Source organism: Callorhinus ursinus, unplaced genomic scaffold, assembly GCF_003265705.2.
Source record: "Callorhinus ursinus isolate GAN/ISIS: 27379988/994484 unplaced genomic scaffold, GSC_fseal_2.0 scaffold2, whole genome shotgun sequence".
NCBI lineage: Eukaryota > Metazoa > Chordata > Mammalia > Carnivora > Otariidae > Callorhinus > Callorhinus ursinus.
The window spans coordinates 58,739,018-58,763,389 of record NW_027397064.1 but is presented as its reverse complement, the minus strand read 5'-3'; the positions used below and the strand labels follow the sequence as shown (position 1 = coordinate 58,763,389).

General features: G+C 38.9%; 1 protein-coding gene across 7 annotated transcripts in view; it reads left to right on the top strand.

Annotated features, from left to right (window-relative positions):
- Positions 1 to 24,372, top strand: part of DCAF17 (DDB1 and CUL4 associated factor 17) — a 74,787-nt gene that overhangs the window by 44,056 nt on the left and 6,359 nt on the right. Inside the window, exons 15-16 of one of the 7 annotated variants that reach the window (XR_012375287.1) lie at positions 1,384 to 1,501; positions 21,427 to 21,614. The exons of 1 other annotated variant lie outside the window; for it this stretch is intronic. Coding sequence is in view for 4 of the 6 variants with exons in the window: in XM_073882572.1 (XP_073738673.1) it covers positions 5,911 to 6,147 (237 nt within the window). In the remaining 2 variants the exon portion in view is untranslated. 5 more of the 7 variants (XR_012375286.1, XM_025853248.2, XM_073882572.1 and 2 more) reach the window with 5 other exon arrangements.

Genomic DNA, 24,372 nt, shown 5'->3' with positions numbered 1-24,372 from the left:
TCCCCATGTTTGTGTTCCCTCTCTTGCTGTGTCTCTCTCTGTCAAATGAATAAATAAATAAGAAGCTTCCAAACTGGTTTTTCAAAATGGCTATGCCATTTTATTTTCTCATCATCCCATCATCAGTATATGAGAGTTCCAGGTGCTCCATATCCTTGCAAATACTTGTAATGGTAAGTGTTTTTAATTTTAGACATTTAGTTTAGGTCTTACATTTAGATCTATATTCTACTTTTTGTTTATTTTTGTATATGGTGCAAGATATGGTTCAAAGTTCTTTTTTTCTATATGGATATCCAATGCAGAGGGGATAGAATTCCGTCTTTCACCGTTAAGTATGATATTAACTGTAGGTTGTTCATAGATGCTCCTTATCAATTTGAAGTTCCCCACTATTACTAGTTTTCTGAGTTTTTTATTGGATTATACATGTTGGAGTCTGTCGAATAATCATTCCGCATCTTTTGAGATGATCATATGGTTTTTAGTCTGTTAATATGGTACGTTACATTGATTGACTTTTTTTTTTAAAGATTTTTATTTATTTATTGAGAGAGAGAATGATAGAGAGAGAGCATGAGAGGGAGGAGGGTCAGAGGGAGAAGCAGACTCCCTGCTGAGCAGGGAACCTGATGTGGGACTTGATCCTGGGACTCCGGGATCATGACCTGAGCCGAAGGCAGTCACTTAACCAACTGAGCCACCCAGGCGCCCTACATTGGTTGACTTTTGTGATGTTAAACCAATCTTGAATTCTTGGGATAAATCCACTTGATACCTCTAAATTTCTTTTTTTTTTTAAGATTTTATTTATTCACTTGACAGAGAGAAAGAGAGCACAATCAGGGGGAGCGGCAGGCAGAGGATGAGGGAGAAGCAGGCTCCCCACTGAGCAGGGATCCCAAAGCGGGACTCGATCCCAGGACCCCGGGATCATGACCTGAGCCGAAGGCAGTGGCTCAGTGACTGAGCCACTCAGGCGCCCTCATACCTCTAAATTTCTACTCATATTTTAAGTCAGACAGTTTCTGCATTTCCACTTTTTCACGTGTCATTTCCGCAATAATAAATTCATAAAATTTACCATTACGTTTGTACTCTGGTACACATTGATCCTTTCGAGATCATTACATTTAGATGACTTTCTTCCTTTACCAATAATTTCCAGACATTTCTGGACCCTTTGCCAAATATTTCATTCTCATATAAACAGAACTTAGCAAGTTAGGCCTTAGAACCTTGGAGAAGCTCTGGGCACGTTGCCAGCCTCTCTGTGTCTTCTCACAGACCAGAGAGTTCATGCGCTAAATAAAATTATATCTGCAATAGAAAAGTCAGTTTATACCTGCTGTGACCCCAGGGAATGCTTTGAACCCGTTTTAGTTCAATACACTTTGAAACCTTGGACTGCCGCGGAAGGGATGAGACTTAACAGTTAACTGAATTCGTAAAGATGACAACCAGTGGAATGAGTCATATGGAGGACACTCTACCTACTCAGGTAATATGCATCCATAAATTGATCTCTCAAATGAAATTTTCAAAAGAAAATGATTTATCAGTAAATTCTTTATCAAAGTTTTAAGGCTCAATTAAAGATTTTTAATTTTCTTTTAGGAGGGCCCAAGTAGACAATCATTTCTAAAGCCTGCTTTGAACACCATTTTTTCTTTGAAAAATCACAAACTCCAAGGGCACAGCTTTTCAAGCTTTATCTATAAGAGTAATAAGACTGGTTCAAGTATGTTAAAAGAAATAAAATTTAAAAGCCATTCTGAGGGTGCCTGGGTGGCTCAGATGGCTAAGCATCTGCCTTCGGCTCAGGTCGTGATTCCGGGGTCCTGGGATCGAGCCCCGCATCGGGCTCCCTGCTCCACAGGGAGCCTGCTTCTCCCTCTGCCTCTCTCCCTCTCTCTCCCATGCTCTCTCTCTCTCTTTCTATATATATATATATCTCTGTTTCTCGAATGAATAAATAAAATCTTTAAAAAAAAGCCATTCTAACACTTAATTTTCCTATCTGTAATCTGTCTTTCTCTCTCCAGAGAACAGTCAGTGAGAGTTAAAGCATTTCCAGCTCCAACCTCTCCCACATCTAAAACCTCAGTTATTACACAATATCTGTTTGAAGATATGCTGACTGACACTGTATCGTTAACTTAAAAAGGTCCTTGAGATCACTACCACATCTTTTATTCTGTTTTTTTTATTTTTTTATTTTTTTATTTTTTATTTATTAACAAATAATATATTACTTGTTTCAGGGACTGTGATTCATCAGTCTTACACAATTCACAGCGCTCACCATAGTAATACCCTCCCCAGTGTCCATCACCCGGCCACCCCAATCCTCCCGCCCCCCACCACTCCAGCAACCCTTAGTTTGTTTCCTGAGATTAAGAGTCTCCTAAGGTTTGTCTCCCTCTCTGGTTTTGTCTTGTTTCATTTTTCCTTCCCTTCCCCTATGATCCTCTGTCTTGTTTCTCAAATTCCTCGTATCAGTGAGATCATATGATACTTGTCTTTCTCTGATTGACTTATTTCACTTAGCATAATACCCTCTAGTTCCATCCACATTGTTGCAAATGGCAGGATTTCATTTTTTTTTAAAGATTTTATTTATTCATGAGAGACAGAGAGAGAGGCAGAGGGAGAAGCAGACTTCCCAAGGAGCAGGGAGCCCGATGTGGGACCAAATCCCAGGACCCTGGGATCATGACCTGAGCCAAAGGCAGACACCCAACCATCTAAGCCACCCAGGTGCCCCAAGATTTCATTTTTTTTGATGGCTGCATAATATTCCATTGTATATCTATACCACATCTTCTTTATCCATTCATCTGTCGATGGACATCTAGGCTCTTTCCATAGTTTGGCTATTGTGGACGTTGCTGCTGTAAACATTGGGGTACGTGTGCCCCTTTGGATCCCTACATTTGTATCTTTGGGGTAAATACCCAGTAGTGCAATTGCTGGGTCATAGGGTGAGACCACTACCACATCTAATATAAAGTCCCAAACATCACTTTTCCACTTTTCCAGAGTTTGTCTTGGTTTCCCTCACCAGCTGGACTTGAGATCCAGTGGTTTCCATTTCAGCTTCTGCCAGAAAGTCTTGAAACTTAGACTTACGTTAGAGTCATCTTATCCTTTATCGTGCATATACAGACACTTTTTTTTTGTTTTATTTAAATTCAAATTAGCTAACATACAGTGTATTATTAATTTCGGGACAGAATTTAGTGATTCATCAGTTGCATAAACACCCAGTGCTCATTACATCAAATGCCCTCCCTAATGCCCATCACCCCGGTACCCCATCTCCCCAACCCCTCCCCTCGAGGGTGTGTCTGAGTTCTGGTCTGCTTTGTATCCGGGGAGTATGGCTTATGCCAGAAAGATGGCAAGAGGGCACTAATCAACAAACTCAAACCTAAAGAAAAAGGCCTTGGCCTTATATCAAGGATAGTTAAATGAATGTACCCTTCTATGTTTTAAGTTGGAATAAAATGTTTACAGATTATATGTATCTTTAGTACAATGGTTTACTTTTTAATTAACTTTAACTGTCCAACCTTCTTCAGTAACATCAGATAATAGAGTTTCTTTATTTTTTTAAAAAGATTAAGCCTTATGGATTTTTTAAAATAATTATTTGATTTTAAAAGTGGGGGGATATTGATTTTTTTATGGCAGCTTTATTGGCTGTAATTCACATACTGTAAAGTTCACCTTTTCAAAGTGTAGAATTCAGGGATTTTTTTTAGTATAGTCACAAAATTGTGCAGCCATCAGCACTATCAAATTTCTAGAATATTTTCATCATCCCAAAGAGCAACCCTGTGTACATTAATAGTCATTCCCATTTCCCTCCCCACCAACCCCTGGCAACCACTAATCTGTTCTATACATTTGCATGTTTCTGTACATTTCATATAAATGGAATTATGCAAAATGTGGCCTGTTGTGTCTGGTTTCTTTCAGCACAATGTTTTCAAAATTTAATCCATGCTGTAGCATGTATCAGTATCTCATTCCTTTTTATAGCCAGGTAATATTCCATTGTGTAAATATAACACATTTTGCTTATTCGTCTGTTGATGGACATCAGGTTGATTCCAATTTTTAGCTATTATCAATAATGCTGCTATAAACATTTGTATACACATTTTTTTTAAAAGATTTTGTTTATGTATTTGACAGAGAGAGACAGCGAGAGAGGGAACACAAGCAGGGGGAGTGGGAGAGGGAGAAGCAGGCTCTCCACTGAGCAGGGAGCCCGATGTGGGACCCAATCCTAGGACCCCGGGATCATGACTTGAGCCGAAGGCAGACGCTTAGTGACTGAGCCACCCAGGTGCCCCTGTATACACATTTTTGTATAGATACATGATTTCAATTCTAGGTAAATACCTAGGAGTGGAATTAGTGGATCACATGGTAGTTCTATGTTTAACTTTTTGAGGAACTGCCAAACTATTTTTCAGAGCAACTGTACCATGTTGTATTCCCAACAGCAGTGTGAGGTCCAGTTCCTCTACATCCTTGCCAACGTTTGTTATTTTCTATTATTTATTATAACAGTGCTAGTGGATATGAGGTGGTATTTCATTATAGTTTTGACTTTTATTTCCCTCATGACTAATGATGTTGAGCATCTTTTCATGTACTTATTGGCCATTTGTATAGAATGGAACCCATTCCCAGTAGGAGCTGGTGAGAGAAACAAGCACCAGCCCCTGGCCTCACTTAAACCTGGAGGAATAAGAATTCATCTATTCCTAAGAGGTAGTGTGAGAGAAACACAAAGATACTGCTAAAATACCGGTCCAGGCCCACTAACAGGGATTATCTCTTCCACAATTCTTAATGTTTCAGGTGGATGTGGTTTTCACATGCTCCTACAATGAGTGAATACACATTCCATGATCAAGTGAAATTAATACCTGTTATTTCATAAATATTGACAGCAAAATAGTGACTGTGTTATAAGCTTATATGGCTTTCTGAGCAATTATTAACTTTTTCTGTCTCAGAATCTTAGAATTTTGACAATGTGCTATGATAAATACCTCTTACCCATTTTGAACTTAATAGACTACACAGAAGTATCTAAGAATGCTTTTGAGTCATTACAAGGACAGGCCTGCTAACAACTACTAAAACATTTAGACAGTAACCTCTGTGACTATCTCTTGAGTTTGATCACTGAATTCATTAGATGCTCTATCTATAAAGAACAGCATTATTTTTTTTCGCCCCCCGCAAAGAACAGCATTATTAAGGTTGCTTTTAATGACATCAGAATAAAACAAGATGTGTTTTAATAACTGTTGATACCAGCTACAAGAAATGTATGTTATGCAAGGAAGTGCAGCTAGTAATAAAATATTCTTGTTAATGAAGACTATAATTACATACAGATTAATGAAATAAGACTATATTTATGTCTGCTAATGTTAATCTAAAATTCTGGTGAATCAGAAATTCTATATTTAGGTGAGTTCAGAAGTATATAGTCACTGACAGTATTTCTAATAAACAATGTCATTTGTGATATAGTACTACAGTTAGTGTGTTTTTACTACCTAGGACATGTACTCATCTTCGAAGTTTTGAAAAATATATTGGTGATTCAAGGAGAATCGACAGATTTATGAGGAGGGAAGGGAATTTACAAAGAGTTCTCTTTTTTTAGCAAAACATTCCAGACTTATGAGGAACAGGAAAATACCCTTAATGCGATAAGGACCCAAGGTGTTGGAAGCAGCTGGGAATGACCCATTTGGGATTGGATTGTGTCAGGGTATGACTGAGGACAGTACACCTGGGAATCACAGCTCAGTGGAGCTTCTCGTCCTCATGGTCTTTATCATAGATGGAACTTAATTTGAAATGGTTTTTTTACAGAGTCTTTGCCAGATTTGGATCTGCATTTTAAGAATGGGTTCTAGGTCTCTTCAAAGAACCAGTTACTGGGTGCCTGGGTCACTCAGTCGGGTAAGCATCTGCCTTCAGCTTGGGTCAGGATCCCGGGGTCCTGGGATGGAGCCCCGCATCTGGCTTCCTGCTCCATGGGGAGCCTGCTTCTCCCTCTCCCTCTACAGCTCCCTCTGCTTGTACTCTCTCTCTCTGTCAAATAAATAAAATCTTAAAAAAAAAAAAAAAGAAACAGTTATTATAGCCACTATGTCTCAGTGTCCCTTGGATATGCCATAACAGGGTACCTCACTGCTCCACCACAGGCACAAAATTAAAAATGTTTGAAGAGTGATCTCTCTCTCCCTCTTTTTGGGTCTGTTTCTGGGCTTTCTCTTTCTGATCTTTATATTTTACATTCAGAGCTACAGTCCACCTGGAATTGATATTTGTTTATATGTGAGATGGGAGCTCTCTTTTCTCCCCTTTTGTAAAAACATCCAATCAGTTCGGCACCATAAATTCCACCTTTATATTGACACCTTTGTCATAAATTATGTGTCTATCTATGGACTCTACTCTGTTCCATTGGTCTACTTGTCATTATTTTCACCAATAACATACTTTATTGGTTACTGTAGATTTATACTATATCTTAATATCCAGTTGAGTATATGCACACACATTTTTCTTCCTCAGGAGTGTCATGGTTATTCTTTACCCTTGATATATTCTGTGCCTTATACTCTAGAATCTACTTGTCAATTCCACAGAAATTAATTCACTGCAATTGTGATTGGGATTAAATTGACTATAGATAAAGTTAGGGAGAAATGACATCTTTACTTATTTTGAATCTTCTAATACATTGACCTAGTACATCCTTCCATTTATTTATGTCATTTTCAGTTTCTCTAAAAATGTTTTTAGGTTTTTTCTATAGAGGTATCACACATCTTTTTTTTATTGCTAGGTATTTGATAGGCTTTGATGATAATTGTTTTTAAATTTCATTTTTTTAATGGTTTGATGCTCAACTAGGGAAATTCCATTGATTTCTGCATACTAATCTATGTCCTGTACACTTACTAAATTCACCTAATAATTCTAATACTAATAGGCAGATTTTATTTTCTAAGAAAGCAAATAATTCAATTCTATTATATTCTCTATCTTTAATATTGTTACTTATTTTTCTTGCCTTATTATATTGGCTAGGTCCTCTAGTATATGCCTGATTTCAGAGTAAACAATTTTAACATTTCACCACTAAGTGTTTCCTGTGGGGTTTTTTTCATCAATACCATTTAACAAGTAAAGAAATTTTCTTCTATCCCTAGTTTGCTAAGATTTTTTTTAATGATTACATGTAGAATTTTATCAGTTTACATCTGTTAAGATAATCATGATTTTTTTTCATTTCTTCTGATAATGTGGTATATTACATTGATTGGTTTTATATGTTAAAACAATCATGTAGTCCTGAAATAAAGTCAACTTGGTTGTGATGTATCCTTTTATATTTTGCTGTATTCAGTTTGCTATCACTTTGTTTAATGAAGACCTTACCTTGTAAGTAAAATATATTAATTAGCAGTAGTCCAATGCTGCAACAACTAGAAAATGAAATGGATGAATTGCAAAATTATATTTGTGAAGATATCAGAAAGTTGTGGAACAAGGAGGAATAGGCAAACTACAATTCCAGGATAGTAAGAACTCTTCCTAAGTAAGCCAATAATTGTCTTTGTTTTCTTTCCTGATGGGCTTGACTTAGCAAAGAGATTCTACTAGAAGGAAAAAAAGCCAGCATAACTTCTGACAGTCACAAAGGGCTGATGTGACCTATTAGAAACTGGAAGAGCCCAAATGCAAGGCAGGTTTTCCCCATGAGACATTTTCTGAGTTTTAGGGTGATGTATGAGGTTGGAGGCTGGACCAGAAAAGCAGATTGTAATCTATTGTTATGTGGTCCTTAAGGGGAAAATCCTACTAGGGGAAAGGAGCTTTTCACAAATTCACAGCTACAGCTAGTCTCTCAGGCATATATGTACATGGATGTATGACTTTGCTATGGCTGCCATAACAAAGTACCATAGGCTGGGTAGCCTAAACAAAAGAAGTTTATTTTCTCACAGTTCTGGTGGCTAGCAGTCTAGGATCAAGATGTCAGTAGGGTTGGTTTCTTCTGAGGCCTCTCCTTGGCTTGAGAATGACGGTCTTCTCCCCTGTCTTCATATGGTCTTCCCTCTCTGTGTGTGTGTCCTGATCTCTTTTTATAAGGACACCAGTCATATTGAATCAGAGCCTACCCTTTTGAACTCATTTTAACTTAATTACCTCTTTAAAGATTCTGTCTCTAAATACAGTCACATTCTGAGGTACTTAGGGTTAGGACTTCAACAAATGAATTTTGGGAGATACAGTTTAGCCCCCAATAATGGGGTTGGAAGCTAAAGAGCTAAGCCCAAACCTCTTCTGAAGGACACCTACAGTAGTTTCAGGACTGAAGAAACAAACTTTACAAACTCTCCATTAAGCCCTGACCCAATTCAATCACTAGCTGGATTGAGGTGATCCTTCATTCTGTCTGCCTAACTGAGGAAAAGGAGACCCTTCACTAATATCAGTTGGAGCCTCCTTTTTTTACACATAAGTTCTGTCATATAATAAAAAATTATTAGACATGTAAAGAAGCAGGAAAGAAATGGCCAATGACCAAGAGAAAATACTAATGACAGAAGCAAACCCTTCCCTTTGTTGAGAATGTTTTTAAATTACAGATTCGATTTATTTGTTAATCTGGTTTTCTCTTTCTTGTGTCAATCTTAGACAATTGGGTCTTGCTAAAAATCTATCCCTTTCATCAGATTTTTCAAAGCTATAATCCTGAAGTTGTCTATACTATCCTTTTGACATCTTTTAATAGTTAAAGGACTTGTAATAATGGTGAACAGTTGCAAAGCACCTGAAAGCTCAGATCACAGCTGACCCAAGTATTCTCTTTTTCCCTTTGTCAGTCTCATAGGACATTTATTATGCTCTTTAGTCTTGTTCAAGAAACTGGGGCGCCTGGGTGGCTCAGATGGTTAAGCAGCTGCCTTTGGCTCTGGTCATGATCTTAGGGTCCGGGGATCGAGTCCTGCATCGGGCTCCCTGCTCAGTGGGGAGTCTGCTTCTCCCTCTCCTGCTCACCCTGCTTGTGCTCTCTCACTCTCTCTCTCAAATAAATAAAATCTTAAACAACAACAAAAAAGAAACTGTCTTTCAGCTGTTGATCTTCTCCATCATGTGTATTTTTCTGCTACTTTTCTAATTTCATGAGGTAGACATTTAGATCATTTGGTTTTCAGTTTTCCTTCTTTTCTAATCTATGCACTTGATATGCTAAAAATTTCCCTCTCAGCATGGCTTTTACTATTATCTCACAAGTTGTGGCAGGATGCATTTTTAATACATGTATTTTAATTCAGTCTAAAATACATTCTGACATCCTTAATGATTTCTTGTTTGCACAATGGACTCTCTAAAAGTGTATTTCTTAATTTACAAAAAACTGAATTTTCAACTTTATAATCTTGTTATTTATTTCTAGCTTGATTCTACTGTAGTCAGAGAATATACTCAATATCATTTCAGTTCTTTGAAATTTGTTGAGAGTTGCTTTGTGGTCCAGCATTTGGTCAGTTTTGCTTAATTTTGCATTATGTCCTTGAAAATTTCTACTTTTCTGCAAATTTGCCTGTTCATTTCTGGTATTCTCCAGTGACTTGTTTATCTTAGTGGTGGTTTCCTTTATTTCCTCTTTAAAAAAATTAAACTGTAAAATATAACATGCATCCTAGAAAAAGCATAATTCAAAAAATAGCCACAGAACAAATAACCACACAACTCATCTTCCAGGTTAAGAAATAGAGGATTATCAGCATCTTAGAAGCCACACATACGTGCCTTTCTGATTATAGTTTTATCCCTCCTCTAAGATGTTACCATTATCCTGATTTATGGTAATTTTCCCATTTTTCTTCATAAATATACTACTGTATGCATCTCTAAAGGGTTTATTTTTGCCTCTTTGAACTTTAAGTATGTAACTATGTTGTGTGTATTGTTTTGTGTCCTGCTTTTTTACTCAACATTAGGTACATAAGATTCATTTATGTTGTTTTATGTATCTCCAGCTACTGTATAATATTCATTTGTATAAAAATTTATTCATTCTACTGTTGATGGGCATTTGGGTTGTTTCCAGTTTGAACCAATTATTAATACCACCATGAACATTCCTGTACATACATTCAGATGCACATGTGTGTATTTCTTTAAGGTGTATACCTTGGATTAAAATTCCTGTATCAGAGGGTATGTGTGTGTTCAACTTTATTGGATGCCACACACTTCTTCAGAAAGATTATGCCAGTTTTACAGTCCCACCAGCAGTGTTTGAGGGTGACTGTTGATCCATTTTCTTTCCAAAACTTAATGTCAGACTTTCCGTTCTCTTCCAATCTGATGGGTATGTATCCCATTGTGGTTTTAATTTGTACTTCCCTAATTACTAAAGGTAGAGCTCCTTTTTGTCTGCTTATTGATCATTTGGGTATCAACTTTTGCATAGTATCTATTATTTTACCCATTTTTCTATTTGGCTATTTGTCCCATCAGTTTGTAATAGTAATGCTTACTAGGTTTTGCTAATTATATGTATTACAGATATCTTTTCCTATCCTTTTTTCTTTTTTTACTCTAATAATACCTGATAATAATGGAGTCTTTTGAGGAACAGAAGTTCTTCATTTTAGTGTGGTTAAATTTATCAATCTTTTATTTTATGGATGATACAATTTTCATCTTCTTTTCTGGATTCTTTACTGTCCTGGACCATGAAGATACTCTCCGACATTCTTTCCTAAAAACATTATAGTTTTGACTGTCTTAGTTAGATCTACCTAAAATGGATTTTTGTGTTTCTTTATTTCTTAAGCGTTTTATTCATTGCTTTTCCATATTTTATAATTTATACCAATTCTCACTAATGGTGGCTTGCCTTGCTTTCTCATGAGCTTGATGATCTTTGATTGTGTACTTGATCTTAATCTGTGAGATTCCCATAGCCCCAAACTGGGAAAGCTCTCCTCCAGAGAGAATTTGTTTCTACTTCTGCCTATAGCTAAAGTTGCCACCATCCTGGGATTACCTCAGGATCTTGGCTCAGTTCGTCCTTCCCAACCTTGTGTTGGTCAAAGCATCCGTATCCTGATAGCGGTATCACTACTATCATCATTTCCCTCATGACAACTCTGGTTTTGTTTTTGCTTTTGGAGGGGAAAGGTCTGCAGAAACCTCCTCTGTCTCTTGAGAGACCAACAATGCCTCAAAGAAATGGGTTCTACTCAAGGTCTACTTGCTCCTTAGTAGATGGGTGCCTCTGTGCACCTAATTAGCCATAACACCATACTTGGAAGTCCTTAATAATATATTTTGTATAGTGTTCCAGATCAGTACATATAGAGCTTCATCATTCTTTTATAAGACTGCATAATGATCTATTGTATAAAATTGTTTAACCAGTCCCCCAGTGATGAACCTGTGTGTTCTATCCAACCATTTACTATTACAGTGTTGCAGTGCCATTTCACACCTTTATGAGTATGTCTGTATTATAAATTCCTAGAGATAGAATTACTGGATCATACCTTCCCATACAAGTTATATCGGTTTATATTCCTACCAGAAATGTAGGAGCATGCCTATATTCTCACCAAATTCATTATAAAACTGTTTGATATTTATCCATCTAACGGGTGAAATGATATATCATAATTTTGATTTGCATTTTTTTAAGATTTTATTTATTTATTTGAGAGAGAGAGAATGAGAGATAGAGAGCACAAGAGGGAAGAGGGTCAGAGGGAGAAGCAGACTCCTTGCTGAGCAGGGAGCCCGATGTGGGACTTGATCCCAGGACTTCAGGATCATGACCTGAGCTGAAGGCAGTCACTTAACCAACTGAGCCACCCAGGTGCCCTTGATTTGCATTTTTTACTATGGGTGAGATTGAGTATTTTTTATACATCTAAGAAATTTTTATTTCCTTTTCTGTGAACTATTATGTTTCTAGTCTTTGCCTTTTTTTCTCTTGGGTTTTCCAGGTAATTCTTAAGTATCATAAAGTTTGCAAGGTCTTGTTGCTTTACTGCTTTGTTTCTATTCAAAAGAACATTGCTTTAAAATATTAAAATATACATTATTTGCTTTATGCAGTTTTAGAGAAATATACCACAATGCCTTTCGACAAAGTGTATATGTAGTATTGTAATTTCAGTATTTCATTGAACTCATTAAAAAGGAGATTTTATGGGATTTGGAGAAAAAAATAGAACTTTCAAAGTACTCATGGAATATTAAGCAAAACTGATCAAATGCTGGACCATAAAGCAAGTCTCAAGTGTCCAAAGTGTTATTCTTTACATATGGAAGAATATCTTTTCTTTCTTTTTCTACCAAGAACCAAGCTTACAAAGATTTACTACTCCTGAACTTTTAATCTAGTCAATTAAGTTGTGCATCATTTATCTGAAATTTAAATAATCATGTAAGTCTAAAGTCCTATAATAGATAAAATATCATGGAATTGAAGGTACACAGCTAAAATGGGCAACAGATTCTCTTATCTTACTTTCTTTGCACTTAAAGGTAAGAGCACCTTCCAATGATATTTTTATGGTAGGAAATTAGCCCAGCTTCTTCTGCACTCATAAACTTAAATAGAGCTAAACCTTAAGAATATCAACACTAATCATTAACTTAGTACTTTGTCAATTGAACTGAACTCTATATCTTGTTGTTAAATTACAGTAGTAAATCCCTTTGGAAGTCTGGATGGCTCAGTCAGTCAAGTGTCTGACTCTTGATTTTGGCTCAGGTTGTGATCTCAGGGTCATGAGATTGGGCTCCACGTCATGACTCTGCACTCAGCAGGTTGTCTCTCTTCTTCTCCCTCTGCTCCTCCCCTTGCCCGCTCCCCCACACACGTGCACGTGCTCTCTCTCTCTCTTTCTCTCTCTCTCAAATAAATCTTTTTTAAAAAATTCCTTTGGAAACAAACAAAGGAAAGGATTTTCATATCATCCAGGTTCTCCAGTTTAGGACACCAGGATATCTAATGCAGAATATCTTCAAAGTAAAGCAAATTCACACTCATGTTACCTTCAAGGCTTTTGATGTCTTTGGAGACACAATAACTTATATGTATTTGACCAGCAGAATATATTTTTATACTCTCTATGCTTGAGTCATAATTATATTTTATTAAACTGCACAAGGATTTGACAATTTGACAATATATCCAAACTAAGTATATAGCCTTAACACTATGGTTAGAAAAGCTGACAGTTCATCCAAATTGTTAATTTTGCATGTACTCTTTAGCACTTGCCTTTGGAAAACTCTGACATTTTAAACATTTGGGCATAGGTAAATACCATTTTTTAAAGATCAGATTTTTTAGGACTGGAAGAACTGTGAAGAATACCTGGATTATTCCCCTACTTAGTCGTAGGTGAAAAGTGAAGTGCAGAGAGATTGTGGCTTGCCTAACAGATGAAAGCAATTCAAATACACAGACGTTCTCTGTCAGTCTGCTTCCAGCATATTAATAGAATTATTCTGTTCTAAATTTCACTTTTGATGCACAATAGATGCCAGTAATGGAGACCATCCAAGGAAAATAATCTCTCATTCTTTGGAGCTGGATTTTAGTAATAAAGAGGACATAGTTATTCTAGTGCTTATAGAGAATAAAGGCTCCCACCAAAAATGTAAGGATGATGGCAAATATCCTTATCCCCCAAATCATACCACTCTAGAATCAATGTAAAGTGTTCTAAATTTAATCTTGAAAAACTTTAAGGTCAGAGTATATGAATATATTCTTCTCAGTTTCAATGTGTATGCCAAACCACAGAGCTAAGGCTGAACTCCCAGATCATTATACATTTCCATAAAAGGCCTTCCTGTGAGTTTAACATGGGTGAGTCAGGCAAATTCTCTGACAGAATAAATTCTAAAGTTAACTCTTTTGAAGGACACCAAATAAAGTTGTATTTTGATTATACATACTCATTGTACTCATCCAGTGTACATTTGCTCAAGTAATGGGGAATTTATTTTGAGGACATGTGCATATTATGTGCACACACACATCAAAAAGTGTCTGGAAAGATATATGGCAAAATGATGTTAGTAGTTATTTATGGAGGGTGGGATTATAGGTGAATGTTTTGTTTATTGGCTATCTTTTATTTCCCAGGTTTTTTTTTTCAAAATAAATATTACTTGGGCAATTTTAAAAATTAAAAATACAGAAAGCAAGCAAGAAAAAAAAATCACCCAGGTTTATACGATAGTGATCCTAACTATCTTATCATCTGGATTCACACACCTTGTCCCATATTATGTCCTGTCAGAGAGCCTGAGCCAGAGTATGGGCATAACTTACTGGGGAGCTGGCCCAGAATCCTCACTCTTTAGTCTGCCTTTAGACTAGCCTTTAGTCTGCCTCCATATGGAGAATCTTGTGACCCGCCGAATGGGAGTTGAACTCCAACATGATATCTTTGAATATTAGTTTTTGATGTAGTGTTCCACGATTCACTGTTTGCGTATAACACCCAGTGCTCCATTCAATACGTGCCCTCTTTAATATCCATCACCAGGCTAACCCATCCCCCTACCCCCCTCCCCTCTAGAACCCTCAGTTTGTTTCTCAGAGTCCATCGTCTCTCATGGTTCGTCTCCCCCTCCGATTTCCTCCCCTTCATTTTTCCCTTCCGCTATCTTCTTTTTTTAATATATAATGTATTATTTGTTTCAGAGGTACAGGTCTGTGATTCTTCAGTCTTACACAATTCACAGCGCTCACCATAAAACATACCCTCCCCAATGTCTATCACCAAGCCACCCCTCCGTCCCACCCTCACCACTCCAGCAACCCTCAGTTTGTTTCCTGAGATTAAGAATTCCTCATATCAGTGAGATCACATGATACTTGTCTTTCTCTGATTGACTTATTTCGCTTAGCATAATACCCTGTAGTTCCATCCACATCGTTGCAAATGATAGCCCAGGCTCCTTAAAAATATAGAAACGTAACATGGAAATGCAGCTCCCTCCAAGCTGCACGTAGGCAAACAAATGTTTAATTTCAAACCCTATTACTAGCCCTATAAATATGGCCCTTAGGGAGATGGTCAGTTGGAAGTCTCACCTGAGGGGAGGACGCTCCACTCAGGCCTCTCAGTCAGGACTCCAGCCTGGCTGTTTCCACGGGGCTTCCCCAGTTAATGAGTTTGGATATTGTAAGTACCCGATTTGATGTAACTTTGCCTTATTCTCATTTATTGCCTACTATTACCTTCTTCATCTATGTGTAGATTCCTTTTCTCTTCTGTTTCCTTTGGGTTTCTATAATAATAATAAAATTTTCTTTCCTTTTTGAAACCAAAGCACGACTGTTGTGACTCTTTTGCAGAACAGAAGGATGGAAGCTTTAAGAGAGCACTGGTCTTTGTTTTGCTCACTGCTGTGTCCCAAGAGCCTAGAAGAATGCCTGGCACATAGTAGATTCTCAGTACATTTAAATAATTTCTTCTGTATAGGAAATAGCTTCGTCTTTTACAGACCACACAAAATAACAATCTCTTTATATTCTAGGACAACGATATCTCCTTTGCTTTCTCCCTCATTCTCCGTCCACCCTTATCACATCTCCTGGAAGAGAATGCTGATGAGTCAGAAACTTGGACAATGACTCTGCTGAGTTTTCTAGGGATAGAGTGTTCAAAGCAGTTAAAGCTCAGTAAAAGGTCAGCTCTTGAGTGAATGGCCTCTCCTCAAGTATCTTCCTTCCACATTCTCTCTCACCCTGTGGCTCCATTTCCCTGCTGCTAGAAGTAGATACTGGATCTACTTTTCCTCCTATCTGAACTGATTACAGGTCCAGGACTCAGGTTTAGTATTTGGAGGGGACTGGGAATTCTATGAGGACAGAAACCTTGTCAATTTCTGCTCTCAGTTATGTTCTTAGCACCTAGCATAGTGCCTGGCCTCTGTCTCTCTTTCTCTCTCTCTCTTTGTTTCTTTGTCTCTAGTCTCTGTCTCTCTGTCTCTCCCATCTTTCTACAGAGAGAGGTCGCTTTAAATGAATGAATGTGGAAAGATAGAACTCAAACCATGCTTTGGATAATTTAGGAGAAAGGAGACTTTGACATGATCTAGTTTAGCATATCAGATTACTACTTTCTGGTATGGAGTGAAAAATCAGCTCATTGTAAAATGCCACTTTACCTCCTATGTGTTGGTCTCTGAACTGGGCATACATTTCCATCAAGAACCTTGAAGTTTTACTGGGTTCTCTGGTCATAATATCATTTAAGAGCCTCAAATCTCATCCTATTTTCCAACATGAGTCAATTTTTTTAAAAAGTTATAGCATTTATACAAGAATTATGGTCAGGCTAGATTCTAGCCTTTGAAAAAGCTTACTGATTTGAGATATGGAGCCTTGGAAAATTACAGACCCCTGTCCCTGGCACTAGCTAAGCATCTGAAAGGGTCACAGCTGGCCAGGCTATGGTTGTTAAATTGTGATTGCCAAGTGCCAGGCTCCTTGAGGTGCTACTTTAATGTGCTTATTAATCCTCAACAAGTTTGGGCGCCTGGGTGGCTCAGTCGTTAAGCGTCTGCCTTAGGCTCAGGTCATGATCCAGAGTCCTGTGATCAAGCCCCGCATCGGGCTCCCTGCTCCATGGGGAGCCTGCTTCTCCCTCTCCCACTCCCCCTGCTTGTGTTCCCTCTCTCGCTCTCCCTCTCTCTGTCAAAAAATAAAATCTTTAAAAAAAATCCTCTACAAGTTTATTAAAATGCAAATTCCGATTTAGTAGGACTGCATTGGAGCCTGAGGTCCTACATTTCTAACAAGCTGGTCCATGGACCACACTTTGAGTAGCAAGGACCTAGAACACTGACTCCCTCTTCCCATATGCAGGAGTTGCTTTTGCTCCATACGAGTAAAGCAAAAATAGTTTTTGAAAGTGGCAAGCTATTTAAGTTTATGTCTCTGTTTAATTACTTTTTTTGATAAAACTAATATTCGGGTAAAATCCTTTTCTTCAATATATGCTAAGCAACCATCCAGGAACAGAGTGAATTTTTATTTTTTGTAAAGATTTATTTATTTATTTTAGAGAAAGAGAGCACGTGAGAGCATGAGCAAGAGGGGCAGAGGGAGAGGGAGAGAGAATCTCAAGCAGACTCCTCACTGAGCACAGAGCCTGGGGTGGTGCCCCATCCCAGAACCCTGAGATCATCACCTGAGCCAAAACCAAGAGTTAGATGCTTACCTGACTGAGCCACCTAGGCGCCCCCGGAGTGAATTTTTAAAAAATCATCTGTCCCTTTTGCAGAGTCTTGATTTTGAAATTTTAATCTACGTAAATATCCCAAATTTTGATCAGTGTAAATGTAACAATCCAAGCCTGGGAGAAGCTGGAATATTATTTCTTTGTTTACAGCATAGTTTAGGGTGAACACATTGCATATTAAGCAAGGAATCTGATTTGAGATTAAAGGACTCCTTTCTCTCAGCACAATTTTTATCATGCTTATCATTACTCTCTTTTTTCTCAGCATTATCTCATCATCCTTATGATTTTTTTATATTGATATGTCAAATTAACTGCCATTTAGCCATAAAAAATCTTATAATTCATTTTACAGTCTTTTCCTTAGTTATTTTACTATAGACCTGAGAACTGTATAACTGTTCAGAGTGGTAATAAACATGATTATATTTGCAAAGGACCCATGAGTCAATTTTAGTTGCTTCTTCTGATTTGTAACTACTTAATCAGACTGGAAGGAGTCATCAGGCAGAAGAAGGCTCATGGGGCCACCAGATTCTAACCTGCAGCAACAGTGTGTGCAAAGAAAAGGTCAGAAATAAGAGCGTGACATTTAGGGGGACACTACAAATAATTCAAGACGGCATCCAAGATTGCTGGAGGAGATGAGGCTCATTCAGAAAGGACTTGCATGCCATGCCAAGAAAGTTTTCTTTAAACCTGAGGCCACTGAAAGATTTAATCAAGGGAATGTGCTCAGGTTTGTATTTTTGGATTATCTTTTCATGTAGTGTGGGAAATGCATGGTCTGGGGGAGATATGGCAAGACTAGAAGCAAGAAAGCCTATTGGATGGCTGTTTGCTAATCTAGGTTTGATAATAGGGTTGCTGGAATTAAAGTAGCAAAGATGAAGAGAAATGAGTGGATTTCTCAGGGGGTAGGATGGACCCATTAACTGGATGTAGGGGCTAACAAGGGGAAGCAACCTCAGAAGACACGTAGGTATCCCTCTCCCTAGTGATCTGTGAAGACCATGGAAAACTGAACCTCATGGTGTACAAATTTGAGGCGCTGAGGAAGATAATTTAAGGTAGGATGGGTAATAGTAATCAGCATTTGTGCTAAAACAGTGACATCAATAAAGGAGGGTTGAGAGGAGAAACGTACTTAGTAGGGAATTGTTTTAGAATACAATTTTTTGAAAAGCAGCTTGAGAATCTCGAGAACAAGATACAGGAACAGAAAGTGATCCCTTATTCAAACCAAGGTGTTGCTGACTTAAAGCAACCCAAATAAGTCCCCAGGTCTCATGACGCTGGAACATTGTAAGACACTGTGAAATCTCAGTCTTCTCATGCTCAGCGAAGAACTAACATTTATTTCCAGTTAAATCTTTCCAAAGCTCTGTGTTAAGAATTTGTTAGGAAGTAAAGATTACACAAAATTTTATTTATTTATTTTAAAGATTTATTTATTTATTTTAGAGAATGTGCAAGGAGGGGGAGGAGCAGAGAGAGAGGGACAAGCAGACTCCTTGCTGAACACAGAGCCCGTCATGGGGCTCAATTGCACAAACTGAGATCACAACCCAGGCTGAAACCAAGAGTTGGAGGCTTAACCAATTGAGCCACCCAGGCAGCCCTACACAAAATTTTATTTAAATGGTCAAAGGAGAGGAACAAGTAATCACAAAAGAAGAAATACAAATGAACAATTAATACATGAGAAATGCTACATTGTATCATGCAAATTATGAGATATCATGTGATGCCCGTCGGATTGGCAAACATTTGGGAGGGGGAGGAGCAGAGGGAGAGGGGCAGAGAGAGAATCCTAAGCAGGCTCCACGCCAGGAATGGAGCCCCACGCAGGGCTCAATCTCACAACCCTGAGATCATGACCTGAGCTGAAATCAAGAGTCAAACGCTTAACAGACTGAGACACCCAGGCGCCCCCAAACATTTTTAAAATACAGAACAATAATACGCTTTATTGGCAATGATGTGAAGAGACATGATCATACAGTTCTGGTCAAATTGCTACAGTCATTTGTAGGATTATTAAGCAATCTGGTTAAAAAATTTTAACCTGGTACTTTCACTTTTAGGAATCTGCCCTAAAGAAACAGCCAGAAATGTACAATTATTTATGTATAAAGACATTCATGAAGGCAATTTTGTAGTAGTGAAACATTGTAAGCAACATAAATGACAATTCAACAAACAGGGAATTTGTTAAATAAATCATGGCAGTTTAGCATGATATCTACAAGTGCAGGAATAGAGCCAAACTACTGGAGTTTGAATCCCAATCCCACTGCCTCTTTGCTGTGGGAACTTGGACAAGTTGACTTTCTCTGTGGCTCGGTTTCCCCATCTATAAAAAATGGGGTTGTTTTAAGAATCAAATTATTTAATACATGGAGAGTTCATAGAACTATGCTTGGGGCATACTAAATTGTCAATAAGCATTAGTAATTCTCATGGTGTTAGTATGACCATCAACCATCAATACTCAGCATGGAAGAGACGTGCAATCACTCCATATTGATAGAGAGTAAAGGAAGGTTAAGTCTCCATCTGGGGACCTTGACGGTGGTAGGAAGGTCTGAATGTCGGGGGTTCTTGTACATAATGTGGGTGCTGGGAAGAAGAACAGCCAAGAGAGGGGGAGAAAGGTATTGAAAGAGGGGGCAACAGGATACCCATGACAAACAAGGTCTGTTTGACACTCTTGCCTGGCCTGGCTATGCTTATAGAACACATCAGTAAATAAAGATTAAACAATCAAGAGACCGGCTTTATTCTTGAGGAAGTGTGACACTCAGGACAACTCAGCATTTAACAATAGCTCTGGATTAAGAGGATACAAGGTTTTTCTAGTTTGGCTTCCTAAGAGATGTATCAAGTTCTTCAACTATTGTTTTTTACATTCCTATCACAGTAGGATGGTGATTGACTGTACTTTGTAAGATGTGAGTTGGATTTAGTTGATAGCCTTCCCCTGGATTTTTGGGTAAAAAAGGCAAAAATAAGCTTTAGAGGTCATTTAACTCAGGGGTTCTCAATCTTTTGTGTGCCGTGGACTCCTTTGGCAGGCTAAATAAAACCTACGGACCTCTTCTCTGAATATTGTTTTAAAATGCATAAAATGTAAAAAAAAAAAAGATTACAAAGAAAACCAATTACATTAAAAAAGGAGTTAATCACAGTTTAAAAGAAAATTGTGATATGCTAGTATATGTGATTTGTTACTGCCGCATTAATAAGATCTGCTGCAGGTCTAATAACTGCTGTGACTCTGGAAAGTGCTGAGCTAAGTGATACACTGAGATATCTGTAACAATTCTTAATGAGACATAAAAATATGAGTGATTTCTATTGGTGACAGTCATAGCCACTGCAAATACTAGTGGGTTAGGGAAAATAAAGGTGCAGTTCTCCCCCCGTCCAGATCCTACGCACAGACCCTGATCTAGTTCCAAGCCGTCCTGGCGCAGATTAGCAAACTGCAGCCCAGTTTTGGGCCCCTGTAAATTGTCTGATTGTACGGCAAGCTGGTAGCAGATTGAAGCCCCAGAGCAATGCCTACTTCCTCATTCCAACTGCTTCCTGTTGACTGGGATCTCAAGGATATAGTCTTGGAGGCAACATATAAATGACAGAGGCCAAGCTAAATTATTTTTGGAACAAAAAATTTGGACTTATACCATTTGGTTTTCTCTTTAAAAAGAACTTCTAAGAGGGGGGGCGCCTGGGTGGCTCAGTGGGTTGAGCGTCTGATTTGGTTTTGGCTCAGGTCATGATCTCAAGGTTGTGGGATCCAGAGCCCCCAGTTGAGCCCTGAGTCTGGCTCCACGGTCAGCGGGGAGTCTGCTTGGGATTTTCTCTCTTCCTCTCCCTCTGCCCTCCCCATCCTCCCCCTCCCTCGGGGTTGCTCTCTCTCTCTCTCAAATGGATGAATAAATCTTTTTTTTTAAGAATTTCTAACAGAAATTATAATCTCTTCCCGAGATCCAGTAAGGTCAGTTTAAGCTGTTTGCAGATAAAAGTTATTTAGCCAAATATTTGATCAAGTAAGAGAGCCTCTGTGTTCTACTTTCAGAGTTCTTTTTTGGAAATGCATGATTCCTTCAAACTTCAATAAGATCTTGAGATCCATGAGTCAAAATTCTAGAAATATATTTCTGAAACCTTCTGTCTGTGAACCCCCCTAAAAAAATTGGATAGCTTAACTCCTGTTATTTCAATGCCAAACAAGGAAGCATCCAATAAAGTTCTCCAAAGGTAAAATGATGTTTGACTACTCATTAATAATAATATAACCCAATTTTCAACATACTTTGATGTTCCACCTAAATAGTCCGATGCATTTATAAAATCTGGTTGAGATGGAAGAAAATTGTTTTAGAACATTCCTTCCCTTGCAAATTCTCTGACTTGATCTTAGGCTCTCCAATCTAACCTTCTAGTCAGGCAGTCCACGAATGTGTTCTTAAATGCCTTTTCTCTTCAGCAATTGTCCAAGGCTGTAGTAACTATTTTTTTCTTTTCCATGTTCTTGATGCTCTGGCATCTGGGGCCCTGTGGACATGGGGACTGCCCCTCTCAGGAGATAACAATTTGCCTGCCAGCACACCTCTGATATGTAGAGGTCACACTACTTCAGAGTCCATTCCCCTACCCAGCTTTTATCAAATTCTAGTACGTCCTGGGCACCATCCCCTGCCCTAAACCATCCAGGGCCAGGGACGGGACAACTGGGGACCTCCCCTATCAACCAGAACCCACGGAAATTATTCAGACTATCCAATCCTGAGTCTGTTCCACTTACCTTGCTTCGCCCATTCCTTCCCTCAAAAAACCGCAATAAAGTGTCCAGGCTGCAGTTCCCCTATCCGCCTGCTCATCTGGTTTTGGTGCTTTCCCGGGGACGCGGTGTGGCCCTGAGGGGCATGCAGTACTTCCAGTGCCTCCTGTTCCCAGGGGACTATGAATATAAAAAAGTAACTTCTTCCTTCATGGCAGTCCTTTTCGTGTGTCTGTGTGTCAAACGCACCCATTCACAACAAAGCTCAGCACAGTTTTAGAACACAGACCCTAAAAGAGCAGCAGCAAATAAGGTAGACCAAATTCTCACCTCGAAGTTTATATTTTAATCTAGGGTTTCTAAGTTTGTGTGGGGAGGAGGGCTATAAAGTAAATTGAGCCTGGGTATGACCAGGCCCCATTCTTTTTTTCTTCAACTGGTTATTTCGTGCTAATCTATGGAGTAAAGGTGGCCAATGAGATTTGGGGAATCAGAGAATTGAATCCTATTTCTCTTCTGCCTGGACAAAGGCCAGATTCTGCCCGGGATGAGGCTCCACCTACTAATGTCTGGGCTGAGGAGGCAGGGCCAGAGTAGGATCATTGTAATACATTTTTTTTGCCAGATGATTAGGAGAAGGCAAGATGATTAGAAAGAGTTACTAATCCCTTTTCCAAGGACTTCCTGCCTCACCAAACTCCCAAAACTCTCATGGGATGATGATGGAAGCAATTTTAAAAATTAAATGAAGGGTCAGATCTTACAGAGCAGTGTAGAGTGGGCGAACAAAAGTACTGCCTTGATCTGACCAACACCCCTCCCAACACTCCAGGGGGAAGAGGCCCTTATTGAGTTAGGCCTTTTGATTGGGCACCTCTTAAGGTGCTTTCCTCACATTCCTCTGTTCTCCCCAGACATCTTCCTCTTCTTGTGTCGGCCTCCCAGGCTGTTGTACCATTCTGTTCCCTCAGGAGGAGAGCTACTTTCTACCTCTCCCCAAACTGGGGTTCCTGACATGAAATCTGTCTTTACTCCAGCTCTGCCCTCTTGGGGGCAGGTAGATTCTGAGAGCCTCTTGAGTTAGAGAGATAATAGAGGCTGACTCCTCCGCCAGTCTCCCTACAGCTAGAGCTGCAGCTAATCTCCTCACCAGTTCGCTTAGAGGAGAAACATCTCAGCAAAGCAGACATTCGTTTTTTTCTACAAAGACAACACAGTCTAGCCTCACATGGGGAAGTATCTTCCTCTCATTAACATGTGTTTTTGTTCTTTTCAAAGTCATAATCCTTGCTTTATTTCACTAAGGAGCCTTTGACCACTGCCTGAGCTTGGTTTACATCATGGGTCAGGGTATCAGCTGTGAGTCACTGAGACAGCCTTCTGATCCCCAAATCTCTTGTCTAATAGAAGGGAGAACAGGAAGATCTTTGAGCTCAATCCTCCTGCTGGTGGTTTTTTTCTTGTTTCGTATATTCCTCCTTTCATAATATGTCCTAAGAAGGCATAGACAATTAGGTGGAGCTAGGGGAACAGTAGTATTAGGTGAGATAATTTTTCTACTTGTCTGTCAGGGTCCTGGAGGAAACAGCTGGTTTGCACAAAGTTTTCATTGAAGACAGTGTAATAAAGGGAGTATTTACAGAGGTGCAAACAGACTTAAGAAAACCCAACAAGGAACGGTGAAGACAAGGGACAGGCAACACGTGGGCCTGTATAAGCCAGTGGGCATGGTGTTACCTGACCCTGGGAGAGTTACAGCTGTGGAAAAGGGGTCATTCAAACATTGTTGTGGCAAAGGAATGCAACCACTGCAAAAACCATGGCCTGGGAAGGAGGCAGGGAGGGATGAAAAGGTTGACCTCGGGCGCCTGGGTGGCTCAGATGGTTAAGCGTCTGCCTTCGGCTCAGGTCATGATCCCAGGGTCCTGGGATCGAGTCCCACATTGGGCTCCCTGCTCCTTGGGAGCCTGCTTCTCCCTCTGCCTCTCTCTCTCTGTCTCTCATGAATAAATAAATAAAATATTTAAAAAAAAAAAAAGAAAAGGTTGACCTCTCTTTCTTCCTGCCCTCTAATCGTCTTCAGCACATTGGCCAAAGCCCATTGGAAGCCAATGAGCAAGGAGCCTGCCAGGGCAGAAGGCAAGACAAAGAAGGATAGAGAATGGAGGGGCAAACAGAGTAACCAACACACAGTCAGTATTTGAAAATTTAAATAATGGTCCACTTATCTCACAAAGCAAA